The 13633-nt window shown below is 37.7% G+C and overlaps 2 protein-coding genes across 2 annotated transcripts in view; both read left to right on the top strand.

Annotated features, from left to right (window-relative positions):
* Positions 1-1002: 1002 nt before the first annotated feature.
* On the top strand, positions 1003-11560 carry LOC308612095 (DBIRD complex subunit ZNF326-like; the record flags this gene model as incomplete). Its single annotated transcript, XM_081224348.1, has 4 exons — positions 1003-1213; positions 3125-3169; positions 11314-11349; positions 11445-11560. The coding sequence occupies exons 1-4, from the start codon at positions 1198-1200 to the stop codon at positions 11558-11560; spliced, it is 213 nt and encodes a 70-aa protein (XP_081080474.1). The 5' UTR covers positions 1003-1197.
* A 19-nt stretch (positions 11561-11579) lies between these two features.
* Positions 11580-13633, top strand: part of LOC308630301 (DBIRD complex subunit ZNF326-like) — a gene marked incomplete at its 3' end in the record, with an annotated part of 56813 nt that continues 54759 nt past the window's right edge. The window contains 1 exon segment of the mRNA XM_081258837.1: positions 11580-13632. Coding sequence (XP_081114963.1) covers positions 13615-13632 — 18 coding nt within the window. The 5' untranslated portion in view covers positions 11580-13614.

Genomic DNA, 13633 nt, shown 5'->3' with positions numbered 1-13633 from the left:
TAGAAAACATGTATAGGAGGGAAAAAAAAAAGAAAACAATAAAAGGGTGGAGAATTGGGTGAATCAATCAGGGTGGAGAAGGAAAGTGATGAGGAAGAAACAGTGCCCTGCCCAGATTTGGGGCTACAGTAATGCAACATAGTATACCTGTGAGTTTTTCCTTCAGTCCTGTTTCTAGGCGCTGCTTTCTCGGAACTTGGTTCCCGCAACTGCTTGGTCCCCAAAGAAGGGCAAAGGGCTTGATTCATGATTTCCTATCCTGTGATCAACTCATTGTTGACACCATTTGCGCTATGAAAAAAATGTTTTCTAACCTGGAGTTCAAGCTGCTCCAGGGTTAGAATGACCTAACAGTTGTCTTTTTCCACATTGCCTTGTGGGTGAATGACCTTGCCCACTGTCCCCAACACTATTTCCAAAGTGACAATAATACAATGTTAATAAGTATGTGCGTTCGCCCGTTGTTGTTCTTCAAGTTCTGGATGACTCCTGCCACAAATCTTCCCCGTCTGTTAACTTTTACAGCATTTTTATTTTACACCTTGAAACTCAGAACTTGATCATGGCCTGTCTTGGATCATACTCATAATTGTTTCCTATTTAGCAATCTGTTCTCCTCTGCTCACAGAGTTCTAAAAACGTCCTGGACTTCTGCGTCTCCATGACAGAAACTCCATAAGGATTTTAACATTTTCCGATCAGTCATCACCAGCCAATAAAAAGCAAAATGTCGGCACGTGGTATAATATATTAGTTCGGGCAGGAGGAAGGTATTCCAACCAGATCCTTTCGCTCTTGCCAGAATCAAACATGGCGGGCTGCAGGCAGACCTTGCAGAACACCCAGCTCTCTTTCCCACGACTCCGGCCAGTCTCTGGGGCTCCTTTATTTTCCACCTTCCTTACCCCTCGTCCGCTCCGAGAGGGTCAGCACCTGGGAGCGTGACAGCAGACCTGCTTCCCGCCCCCACTCCAGGGCCCGCCCACCAGCCCGCGCCAGCCAATCGAAGGCCGCGCTGCGACGCCGGCAGCGCCGGCCGGCCCCGCCCCCCAGCCTCACTCTGGCCTGCGGCTCCCGGGCCGGTAACGCTGCTCTTGGTCGCGTTTACTGGCTGTGTGTAACCGCGGGTCACGGACGCTCGCCTCCCGCCGCAGCTCACCCCAGCGCCACCGAGGCCGTCGGCCCCGAGCCTCCGCCATGGACTTCGAGGACGGTAAGCGCGGCCTCTGGCTGGTCGCTGCGGCGGCGAGAGGCGGGGTGGCCTGCCCCGGGGGTCTGTTTACCGTCTCAAGATGGCCGTGTGGGCTTTGTTCTGTGGGCCCGGAGGCCGCCCGCCCGCTGCGGGCCCGGTGCCCGGAGTCGGCCTCAGTGGGGACCCGCGCGCCCGATCCCCCGGCCCGGCGCCCCCTGTGGCCTGCGACCCTGGAGTTCCGCGCCAGCCTCGGTGTGGGTAAGGACGCGCCCAAAGCGCCGCGGCCTCCGGACTCGGCCCCAGACTGGTCCCCGCCCCGCTGCGTGGAAATTGCCCGGACGCTTCCAACTTCCCGGTCTCGGGCTAAGCGGCAAGCGGGCCTCCCTTGCCGCGGCTCGCACTCGCGCCGTGGGCAGCGACCCAGATCGTCCTTTTAGTCAATCCCCAAACCCAGGTTACTTCTCGCCAGATAGGATTTTCAGAGGCTTGTTCATGGTCGTGTTCCTGGTTGTCTTAGTTTAAGATGAGTTTAAAGGGCATCTGTATAGGTAGATCTCTATCCGGAATGGAGAGTAAGGTATTTCTGGTTAGCAAACTGGGATATTTATCCACCAACAAACATTGCCCGGGCCTTAATCCCTAATTTGAAATATGTCTGTGAACCGAAGCATTTATCTCTGGACGGTGTACGGATGGGACTTAAGTTAGTCAGAATTCTGGCACAGCATCACATGCCCTTCAAATTCAGACCTGTGCACAACCGCCTGGGTTGGACTTGCTATTTAAATAAACCGTATTTTAGCAGTACCTTTCAGTCGTCTCTCAGGCCAGTTCTTTAAAGCATTTTCATAGGCTCACGAAGTAAAATTAATTTGGTTTTCAACTTGTCTTCAAATCTTGGCCAACTTTATAGGAACGGGTGTCAAGGTAAAATGAGTACGTAATGACAGAATTAGGGAGACATGAGAAGGGGTGTGAATAAACTGAATTTAGTCCTGAGTAACCAGGCATTTCTAAATAAAATCAGTTCACTACCTAAGCCTCTAACCCAACCCCCAGAATTATCTTTGAATGTGCTGTGAGTCCGACTAAATGATCTTTTGATCTTTGATTTGATTTCATGCCACAAAGAGTTAAAGCTATCAAATCTAAGTATATGAAAGGGGATTGGAATAACCTTTTTGTGGATAGTTTTAAGTTACTTTGAAACAGGAGGTTTAGTTATTAACAGTAGCACACTCTGGTGTTTTTTTTGTTTTAGTTGGACTTTGACTAATCCTGTGTAGTGTAGTTGGATTCTGTTGTATCCAAATGACCACTCTGTTGAATTCTTTTCTTTCAATATTTATTAGTAAAATTAACTAAAGGATTTAACAATTGCCGAATTCGTTTTGACAGAGAAATTATCAATATGATTTTTTGGTGATGATGCCACATCCTGGGTAGATATAGCACCACACATATATACATGTATGTATATACATTTCTCAGATAAGATCTTGAAATCTTTAGAGAGCAAATTAAGTGCTAAAAGAAATATTAACTTGGAAAAAATTATATATTACATAGAATCAATTCTCAGATGTCCCTGCTTTTTGCATTATTTGATACATAATATATTTGCCTTCCTTTTTGTTACTCCATATAAATCAGTACTGGATCCCCTTTTTTGGATGTTATTATATATTAGGTTTTATAAACTTTTTACATTACCATGATTTGGATGATAAACTTGCCATTTGAGGAGATAGTGAAAAGAAAGGGATATGTATTTTCCCATATGAAATATTTATAATTATTTACACCCTATTTTTGCAGATAATTGCATTAATGGCATTTTAAAAATTGTGTTTGTTTTTAGTAGATGGGTATATAATTTCAGATTTTTGCTAATATTGCACTAATTCCTTTCTGTTAAATGTGTCTTCATAGATTACACACATTCTGCTTGCAGAAATACTTATCAGAGCTTTAATGGTGAGTATCCTCTTTCATTTGCTCTGAAATAAGTTAAGGGAATGCATTTCAGTTTTTCTCTTCATCCATATAAACTACCAATGTAAAAAGGGAATTGTGCCTTGTTTCAGTCATTGTTTGGTCTCTTGATGTATCAGTGTTAATGTTGTTATAATATCTATATTATTTGTGTTAGAGAATTTGGAATCAGAAAAACTTAGGACTATTGAGGTTAATTTGACTCTGTTTTATTTGAATTATGAATCCTTTAATTTATTCCAAAAGGCCCTGACTGCACTGAGTGATGACTTAACAAGCAGCTAGCTGAGTTATTTTTGTTGAATTAGAGGTTTTGGTATTGAGTAAAGTAGATTAAGTGGATTATTGGCTTTGTTTTATACTGCTTCTTTTGTAACATTTTGACCTTGTTTTTGAGGTCATTTGCTTTAATATGTCCAAATGTGTTAGTATATAAAGAACTGTCTAGAGGAGCACATAAAGAAGCCTGATTGTTTATTGACATAAGCATGACATTAGAATTGTGACTACAGAGCTAGGTAAAATCATAAGAGGTATGCAGCATACAGTTGGGGTGGTGTTTTGATAGTTATTAGAGTTAAGGCTTTACCAGACAGGATAATAACACAAAAAGAACATGGAACAATTCGAAGAGGTTAAAAAGCATTATATGAATGACACCAGGGAGTGGAATTAAATATCCTAATTGCCAGAGAAATGCAAAATTCATCTGTTGTACAGGATGTAATATATTCACTAAATAAAACTGAAGTAAATGTACTACTACGTAAAGAAGACCATGTCATTTTATGGGAATAATTAACATTCAGTTAATTTCTATTTATCATATCTAAGAATTTAGAGAAACTTTGAATTTGATGTTGACTAAAAAGGTTAACCATATAGGAAGTAGTCAATGTATATTGAGTGCTGAAAAATATATTTTCGAGCAGCAGAGTGATATAATAAAATTACCAGAAGTTGAATTTGCATCCACATGTAGGTTAGATTGAAAACTGGAAAATTATCAAGAAGGCTGTTTCGTAAATTCAGGTGTAAGGATTTTAGACCTTGAACTTGGGAGGTGATGATAGTAATTTAAAAAATATTAAGCTATTTCTTGAGCAAATTAGCAGAACTTTCAGGCTGCTTAGTAGTGAGTAGAAAATTGAGAAGGATGAATAAAAATGAATCCAGGATTTTAAACTGGAATCAGTAGGACTAGTACTTTTACCAAAGAGGTTTGGAATAATAGAAGGCCATGATCTCCAGTAGGATGTAACAGAGAGTTGAATTTAATGCCTAAATATAGGGCTTTGAGATGCAGAATCATAGAGGGCCAGAGGTTTATTTTCTTAATGTACAGTGTTGTAAAAAGAGCTTCAGAAATTTCTGTTACTAATGTTATGACCTTTTTAAAACATGCACTTTATTTTTTTTTTATTTTTAAAAATTTATTTATTTATTTATTTTTGGCTGTGTTGGGTCTTCGTTTCTGTGCGAGGGCTTTCTCTAGTTGCGGCAAGCGGGGGCCACTCTTCATCGCGGTGCGCGGGCCTCTCACTGTTGCGGCCTCTCTTGTTGAGGAGCACAGGCTCCAGACGCGCAGGCTCAGTAGTTGTGGCTCACGGGCCTAGCTGCTTCGCGGCATGCGGGATCCTCCCAGACCAGGGCCCGAACCCGCGTCCCCCGCATTAGCAGGCAGACTCCCAACCACTGTGCCACCAGGGAAGCCCGCACTTTATTTTTAATTGAAGTATACTTGACATATAGCATTATATTTCAGGTGTACAACATAATGATCCCATACTTGTATCCATTGTGAAATGATCACCACAATAAGTCTAGTTACCATCTATCACCATACATAGTTTTCCTGTAATGAGAACTTTTAAGATTTACTTTCTTAGCAACTGTCAAATATGCAATACACTATTACTAACTATAGTCACTGTGCTATACATTACATCCCCATGACTTGTTTATTTTATAACTGGAAGTTTGTACCTTCTGACTCCCTTCACCCATTTCACCCACTCCTATACCTACCCCCCTTCTCTGGCAACCACCAATCTGTTATATCCACAAGCTTGGCTTTTTTGTTTTGTTTTGATTTGATTTGTTTTTTTTAGATTCTACATATAAGTGAAATCATACAATATTTATCTTTCTTTGTCTGATTTATTTCACTTAGCATATGCCCTCAAGGTCTATCCATGTTGCAAAGGCAAGCCATTCTTTTTCATGGCTAAGTAATATTTCATGTATATACATACATATATATACATACATATATATCACATCACATTATCTTTATCCATTAATCTATAGATGGGTACTTGGGTTATTCCATATCTTGGCTATTGTAAATAATGGTGCAGTGAAAATGGGGGTGCATATATCTTTTCAAATTAGTTTTTTACTAATGTTATGACTTATTTTTCTCTTAATTTTAGTTCCAACAGTGGTTCTCATTTAAGGGTGATTGTTAGACTTCCCTGTGGAGCTGTTTCAAAGTGTGTCTGTTTAGGTCATACTCTAGTCCCCTTGAATCTTAATTTTTAGGGTAAATGGTCCCAACTGTGTAAGTTTTAAAGAACTACTTTGAATGATTTTGGAAAGCACCTTTAGGTAAATACCACTGCTTGACACCACTTTGAGGTCTGAGTTATCTACATTTTATAAATGAGGAACTTAATTTCAGGGATGTAATTTGACTTCAACAGATATTTATTGAGTGCTATGTATCAGATACTGTTCTTGGAGCTAGCAATATAGCAGTGAACAAAATGGACAGATATTCCTGCCTTTGTGAAGTGTACAGTCTAGTGGGGTGAAATAGACAGTAAACAAGAAGTAATATATATTGTACTATTGCAATTGCTAGGAGAATAATAACACAGGGCAGGGTGTGTGTGTGCGCGCGCACACGTGTGTGTTACAATTTTAAAGAGATTAGCTAGGGAAAGCCTCACTAAAGGGGTAACTTTTGAGCATAGATTTGAGGGAGATGAGGATGCAAGCCATGAAGCTATCTAGGGGAAGAATGCTGTAGACTTTAGGAAATAAAAGGTGTGTAGTAGTTACCAGTTGAAGCCAACAATGCATTGATTGTTAGTGTTGTATTTTCCAGTGACTGAAATGAAGTAGAAGACACTGGAAAACATGTCAAGCTACAGATTTCTTGGAAGGAAGTTGTATTTCCAGTGTCTTCATATTTCCTTCTTGCTTTAAAATAATTCTTCTTATATAAATAGCAGACAAAAAAAGGGAAAGCATTTTGGTTAGAGGGAAAGCAGGAACAAAGGTAGGGCTGAGTACACTGTGCTTCAGAGAGACTTAAGAAGCTGGGCTTGACTACGGCAGATGATTTTTGCTGAGTAATCTTAAAACAAGGTTAGAATAGTGAGGTGTAGCCAGAAGGCACTGAAAGTCAAAGACAATTTGCTTATATCTAGGAAGCAATAGAAAGTGAAGACCTGAAAGAGTTGAGGGTGTGAGCAACACAGATACAGAAGAGCATTCCAGGCAGAGGGAATAGCAGGTGCAAAAATAGATATATGCCTGTTGTAGTCTAGGAACAGCAAGGGACCTAGTATAGCTAGAGTGGAGTAAGGGGAGACCATAGATGATGAAATTAAGAGGCAGTGGGGTAGATAAAGTTAAGAGGTAATGGGCAGGATTTCTCAACTTTGGCACTGTTGACATTTTGGCCTAGATAATTTTTCTTTGTCGGGGAATGTGCTGTGCATTGTGGAATGTTTTAGCAGCATCCTTGGCCTGTGTCATTTGATGCAGGTAGCACCCACTACCCATTTTGGTGACAGCCAGAAATGTTTTCAGACATTACCAAATGTCCTCTGGGGGGCAAAATTGCCCGTGGGTAAGGGCCACTGGTGTAGGGCCTTATAGATTATCTTAAGGCTTTAGCTTTTACTTGGAGTAAGATGGGAAGCCATTGGAAAGTACTGAGCATTAAACATAATGTAACTTACATTTTAACAGAATTCTTCTAGCTATTTTCTTCACAATAAACAGAAAGGGAGCAGAAGTGGAAGCAGGAAAACCAGTTGGGAGGCTGTTGCAATAATGTAGATGAGAGATGCTGGTGGCCTGCACCATGATGCTAGTAGTGTGGAGGTGGTAAAAAGTGGTCTCATTCATGACTTAGTGTCATACAACTTGTTAGTTATTTTGATCATAAGCCAGTTGTTTTTTCATACTGCTCCACAGCTCTTATCTTGTGATTTAATTATACATGAGTTTTAACATTTGTTGAGCTTATCATTTATATGATAGCATAATCAAAACAATAGAACAGATTTGATTTAAAATATGTCAGTTTAATTTTTGAGTGAGTTACTTTCATTTAATATACTTTTTTAATCCAGAAATAGTTGATGGAATACTATATGTTTCAGGTGTATAACAGTGCTTCACAATTTTTAAAGGTTATATTCCATTTATAGTTATTGTAAAATACTGGCTGTATTCCCTGTGTTGTACAGTATATCCTTGTTCTCATTTAATATTAATAGTAAAGGTATGTTATAGTCTTACAACTTTATTTTTAAAGTGATTTTTAAATTCATTCGGTAACCTGGAAGAATATTGTTTATATATAAATGGTCATCTTATAGAATCTATATCCCTGTAATCACACTGATTATATGCAATACGTATAAAGACTTTTCCTCTTTTCCTTTTTAATTAACTGAATAGTAACAGTAGTGTGAACAGTAAGCCCAAGTCATTGTTATATAAAGATAGCTCTATTAATTTTTGTGTACTCCACAGTGCCTGGCACAAGGTGAGTGTTCAATAAATGTTAGTAATTTATGACTCTGTAGTGAAATAAAAACACACAGAATCAAAAAACTGAAAGATTTAGTATCCAGAAGCAGCCTCTGCTGACTTAAAATAGAAATGAGCAGAAATAACAAAATACAAGTTTTTTTGTTTTGTGTACCTAACTGAACCTAACTCTAAAATTACATTTTAATATGAGGCCTTTAGAGGAAAGCTTTTTATTTTGAAAACTTTATTTTAATGTTGAAATTGTCCCCTATATGAGATATGAGCAAATTATATTGTATAATTACCAACTCTAAAGACAGATAACTATTTTATCAGTCTAGAACTGTGTTATCTGATATGGTAGACACTAACCACTTATGACTATTGAGCACTTGCAGTGTGGAGAGTGAATTGAGGTATGCTGTCTTAGTCTTAGTATGAACTTGACTTGAAGTCTTAGTATGAACAAAAAACAATGTAAAATATCTCAGTACTTTCTGTATATTGATAAACTTTTTGTTGTATTAAAATGCATTTGTATGCCTTTTTTGAATGGATCTTTTTACGATTTATGATCCTGTAATATCAGGCATTAGTTATTTGAAAAGTACTGGTTTATTGAGTTATTCAGATTTTCCAAATATTGACAGATTTTATTGTACAATGTAAAAAAGTCATATTCAGTAATACTAGTATCAGTTTTATCAGACAAACCTTTAAGTATTGGGAAGCTGTCAAGCTCAAGTTTTATAAAATTCTAATTTTCACGTGAGAGCTTGGATTTCATCTTTGGCAACAAATATTGTCACCTGTTTTCTTTGAAGTGAGTTTCACTTCATTTTTGAGAAAGTGTCTGCCAGATGCTCAAGTCTGAAAGCCATAGTTTTTGAATGTCAGTCTTTCCTTTTAGTAAAAATAGTATCCCTTGTAAAAAGTGGCTAATTCAATGGCTTTTCCTGGAGAGAACTATGGCACTTAATGGAACTTTATGCACTGATATGCAGCAAAATTGCTTTACATATACTTTCCATTTTACTGAGCAGAATATCATAAAGAGAGTGTACTCAAAGGTCATGATTTAATAAAATTAATAATTCTTACTGCTTCATCAAGGGCATTCTTTAAGCAATGATGGCATTTTTATTTTATTATTTTTTACTGCAAGTGTGCAGTACAACTACTAGTGTGGTCTGGTGTCACTGCCTTGATTTGTGCTATAGCACCAACAGTTTTATCCACCAGTGCTTTTGCATCTTCAGTGCAAAAAAATTTTCAACACTGTGAAAAAGGCAGATAATATCTTAGTACTATTTATAAAAATAGTTTGATCTTATGGACCCTCTGAAGGGGTCCTGGCAACTCTCAGTAGTCAACAGGCTATTGAAAACTTCTGTCCTAGGGTGCATAAAAAATTTGTGAAAAATTAGACCCTGACCCCAAGTCTAGTGTACATTTAAAATGAGGCCACAGGACTTCCCTGGCAGTCCAGTGGTTAAGACTTCACACTTCCAGAGGACACAGGTTCCACCCCTGGTTGGGGAACTAAGATCTCCGTATGCCGTGTGGCACAGCCAAAAAAAAAAAAAAAAATGAGGCCACAAATAGCAGAATACTGTATAAGGCAGAGTATCATAAATACCATGTAAGAGCTACAGAGTTTTGTAGATATTCAAAAGAAAGATGATAATCAACTGAGACAACATCAGTAAAAATGTTCTTGAGGGCTTCCCTGGTGGCGCAGTGGTTGAGAGTCCGCCTGCCGATACAGGGGACTCGGGTTCGTGCCCCGGTCCGGGAGGACCCCACATGCCGCGGAGCGGCTGGGCCCGTGAGCCATGGCCGCTGAGCCTGCGCGTCCGGAGCCTGTGCTCCGCAACAGGAGAGGTCACAACAGTGAGAGGCCCGCGTACCGCAAAAAAAAAAAAAAAAAAAAAATGTTCTTGAAAGGATTAGTATTTGAAATGGACTTTAAAAGATTAGAAAATTTCAACAAGCTGATATTTGGGGTGGTAGAAGAGAGTGTTTCATGTAGAAGCGACAGCATGAAACTAGAGGGGTGGTTATTTATGAGACTTTGGGAAAATCGTTTCATCTCTTTGGACTTTTTAGTTCTATAATCTATAAAATGAAACGATTAAATTTGATCATTTAGGTTGCTTTCAGGTTTAAAGTTGCAAGATTTTGTTGTTAGGACCAGAAATCATATTTATATGATTATAATTAAAATTTAGCGTTTTTAAAAAATAAAAATTAATGTATTTGCTCCGTGTATATTCTTACATTTATTAGTGCATGAAACTTGAAGAGGGTGATAAATGAAGGATCTTAAAGGACTTTATAGGAAACACATTCTGAATGGTTTTTGAATTTTTTCAATTTTATAATCATAGTAAATTCATTTTATTACCTCTTCTGTTGTATTTGTTTTTCATGTCAGAGGTTGGGATGTAAGTGGAATTACAGTGTAATAAAATATACTTAAGTGCCTCGATTGTATCATAATTCTTTTAGTGTCTGCATTGCTAGAATTCACATTCATTCCCTTTATTCAAAGTATTTGAGGATTTAAATATTTGTTGAGTCATTATTTATAGGCACAGTACCACAGATTGGCCCTACTCTGATTTTACTTTTTTTTTTTTTGCGGTATGCCGGCCTCTCACTGTTGTGGCCTCTCCCGTTGCAGAGCACAGGCTCCGGACGCGCAGGCTCAGCGGCCATGGCTCACGGGCCCAGCCGCTCCGCGGCATGTGGGATCCTCGCGGACCGGGGCACGAACCCGTATCCCCTGCATCGGCAGGCGGACTCTCAACCACTGCGCCACCAGGGAGGCCCTGATTTTACTTTTTAAAGATACCTATTTCAGTTAGTAATATGAACTAATTTCAATTGGGCTAATTTACAGTGTGGCTGCTTCTGAGTTTTTAGACACTTTGAGAGGAGTTAGATGTAGAAGACTATACTTGTAACAAAAATTTTTCCTTTTGACATTATTAAATACTGACTTTTCTTGACAATAGGAATTATTAATTATGTACCATGTAGCACCTAACACAGGGCCTTATGGTAGTACCCTAGTCAAATAAACATTGGCTATATTGAAGATAATTTTAATATAGAACTTTTTAGTTGATAATGTTTTTCTTTGAAAAATTAGGTTTCATTAGCAAATCTGATTTTTCAGTAGATTATAATCTGTGTGTTTTTTCCTTCAGTGTCTATTGTGACTTTAGCTTAAATGTTAATGATGAATTATCATCTCAGATGATTGGTATGAATATCTTGTGTTTTATGCAAAGATTCCTGAAGAGAATAGTATCTTCCTGACCTTTTGCTATTGACTCTTTTAGGAATGGATCGTGATTATGGCCCCGGATCTTATGGAGGTCTGACATTCAAGGATATTTATCTAAAAATTCTTCTTTTGAGTGCCAGTAAAGGTGAGCGTCATTTAATTTTTTTCTTTTTAAACTCTTTGTAGGGATGGATCGTGACTATGGCCATGGATCCTGTGGGGGTCAAAGATCCATGGACTCCTACCTAAACCAGTCATATGGCATGGACAGTCACAGTGGTGGTGGTGGGGGTAGCAGGTAAATTGCTTCATCACTTGGCCAAATAATTAGATGACTGTAAGATGCTGGATATTCTAATTTCCTATTCCTTAGGCATGTGACGCTACTTGAACTTTGCTATTTAGAATCACCTTAAATGTTGAAAGGTGTTAATGGTTCTAAAAATTATCTCAGCATTACTGGCAGACATTAGGAAAATCTCAGGAAAACCTTTATCATTTCATTATAATAGAGTAAGATTTTCTGTCTTTAGCAGTGAGCATTTTTTTTCTTCTTTTACTTTTAACTGCTTATCAATCAGAATGTCCTGAACAAATGACATAAAAATGTTATTGGAAATACTATTTGTGAAGCTTTTTGTTATGAATTTCCAAAAATCTTTACTACTGTGGGGTACTCTATAAAGCAGCAAAGCAGTCTTTGACTAGAATGGGTTTAACTGAACCAGTCTAGCAACATTCAATTTCTAAGAAACATTTAAAATAGTTATTCTTTTAATTTTAATTTTAAAGTAAGTTACAAGAGCATATTGTAATAATAAAAGTGTTCTTTAAATAATGTCTAGATTATTTACTGGCAGGTACTGCTTATACCAGAAACACTTGTGCTCTAGACTAGGAACATTATATTAAAGCCATGAGTATGATACCTTTGCTTATTTTAATGCAGTAGAATTTAGATTGTACTTATGTTTCACTGTCAATGCTGTGTAAAGCTTAAACCTAGTTGAACTCCTACACGCTTTAGGGTTGACCACATTTCAGGTCAAGGGGGGTCTGCTTTTTGAGGCACAAAGATTCCTACTAGATATAAGTAAAACTAGTTAGGAAACATTTGAAAATATTGTCCTTCATAAATTGAAGGATCTAGATTCCTTAAGGATGGACCGAATGATGCTTACTTTTCTTTTTTCTGCTTCAAGTGTGCCATTATGGTTTATAGTAGAGAAAAATCAAGAAAATAGATACAACAATTTTGCTTACGTGATAGATGTTTTGAAAAATGTAGTTGAAAAGAGGAATAATTTTTATATGGTTACTAGGATTCAGAAGTAAATAGTACCTTCTATTTAGTGATCTGTAAATAACTGAAGTAATGTAACACATTTAAATGTTTTACCATATCTCTTCCTGCCCTATTACATTGTAAATGTAATGTGCGTAAACTATGTAGATGTTATCATTTATCTCGTGTAATTGTGGGCCTTTATAAAACTATGTTGTAAGATAAGCGACTTTTGTAATCCATGCTTTGGTGAGAAGTAAGATGATTTGTTTCTTCTGTTGATTCTATTAAAACCTTGAGGAGACTGTACACTCCCTTTTTTAGAGTAGCTTTATGTGATAATTTTATGTGATACTAGGGAATAATTTTTTGATAATAGGGAATAATTTTTCAAATAATTGAAGACCTTATGAAATGTATTCTTTCTAATCTGCCTTGAAAATTCATATGCAGAGGGTATATGTTGGTGGTCTTTTACTTTTATGTTCTATTTTATGTGCTTATCCTTCTAGATTTGTTAGATTTATTAGTATACAAGTAAAAAGTGACTGAGGATTGATTACTGACCTTAACCAAAGTTTGGCACGTTGCCAAACTTTATAACCAGATAATTCTCCCAATTTTGACTGCTGTAGACACAATGAAGCAGTTTTGTCATATAGATTATTGGGGGTGCAAATGGATCTCTTCTGTGTCACAAGTAGCCTACATCTGTGTAGTCTTCAATTTGTGTCCCTATTGAAAACCAAAATATTGTAAATATTTTGTATTTTCCAGTATTAGGGATGGATTCAAAGAAAGTTTGAGTAGTTTGTGAACTTTAACAAATGACTTTTCCCAAGACTAGGGCTGGGCTTAAATAATGACAGACAAATCTTTTCTTTCTAATAAAATAGAAAGCTGCCAAAAAGCAGATTTTTAAGCTAAGGTTTACTTAACTCAATTCATATTTAAACGCTGACTCAGATAGCTTTCTATCTGGTCTCATGTTGAACTGCCCAGCCCTAATCAAGTGTGAACAAAAGTAGAACTGTGCAAACCAGTATGGTATAAATGAATTTTAGTTGATAAATGTCATCTGATAATTTGT

The sequence above is a fragment of the Mesoplodon bidens genome (assembly GCF_964165515.1).
Source record: "Mesoplodon bidens genome assembly, chromosome: 2".
Lineage (NCBI taxonomy): Eukaryota > Metazoa > Chordata > Mammalia > Artiodactyla > Ziphiidae > Mesoplodon > Mesoplodon bidens.
This window is presented reverse-complemented; position numbering and strand designations above follow the sequence as displayed.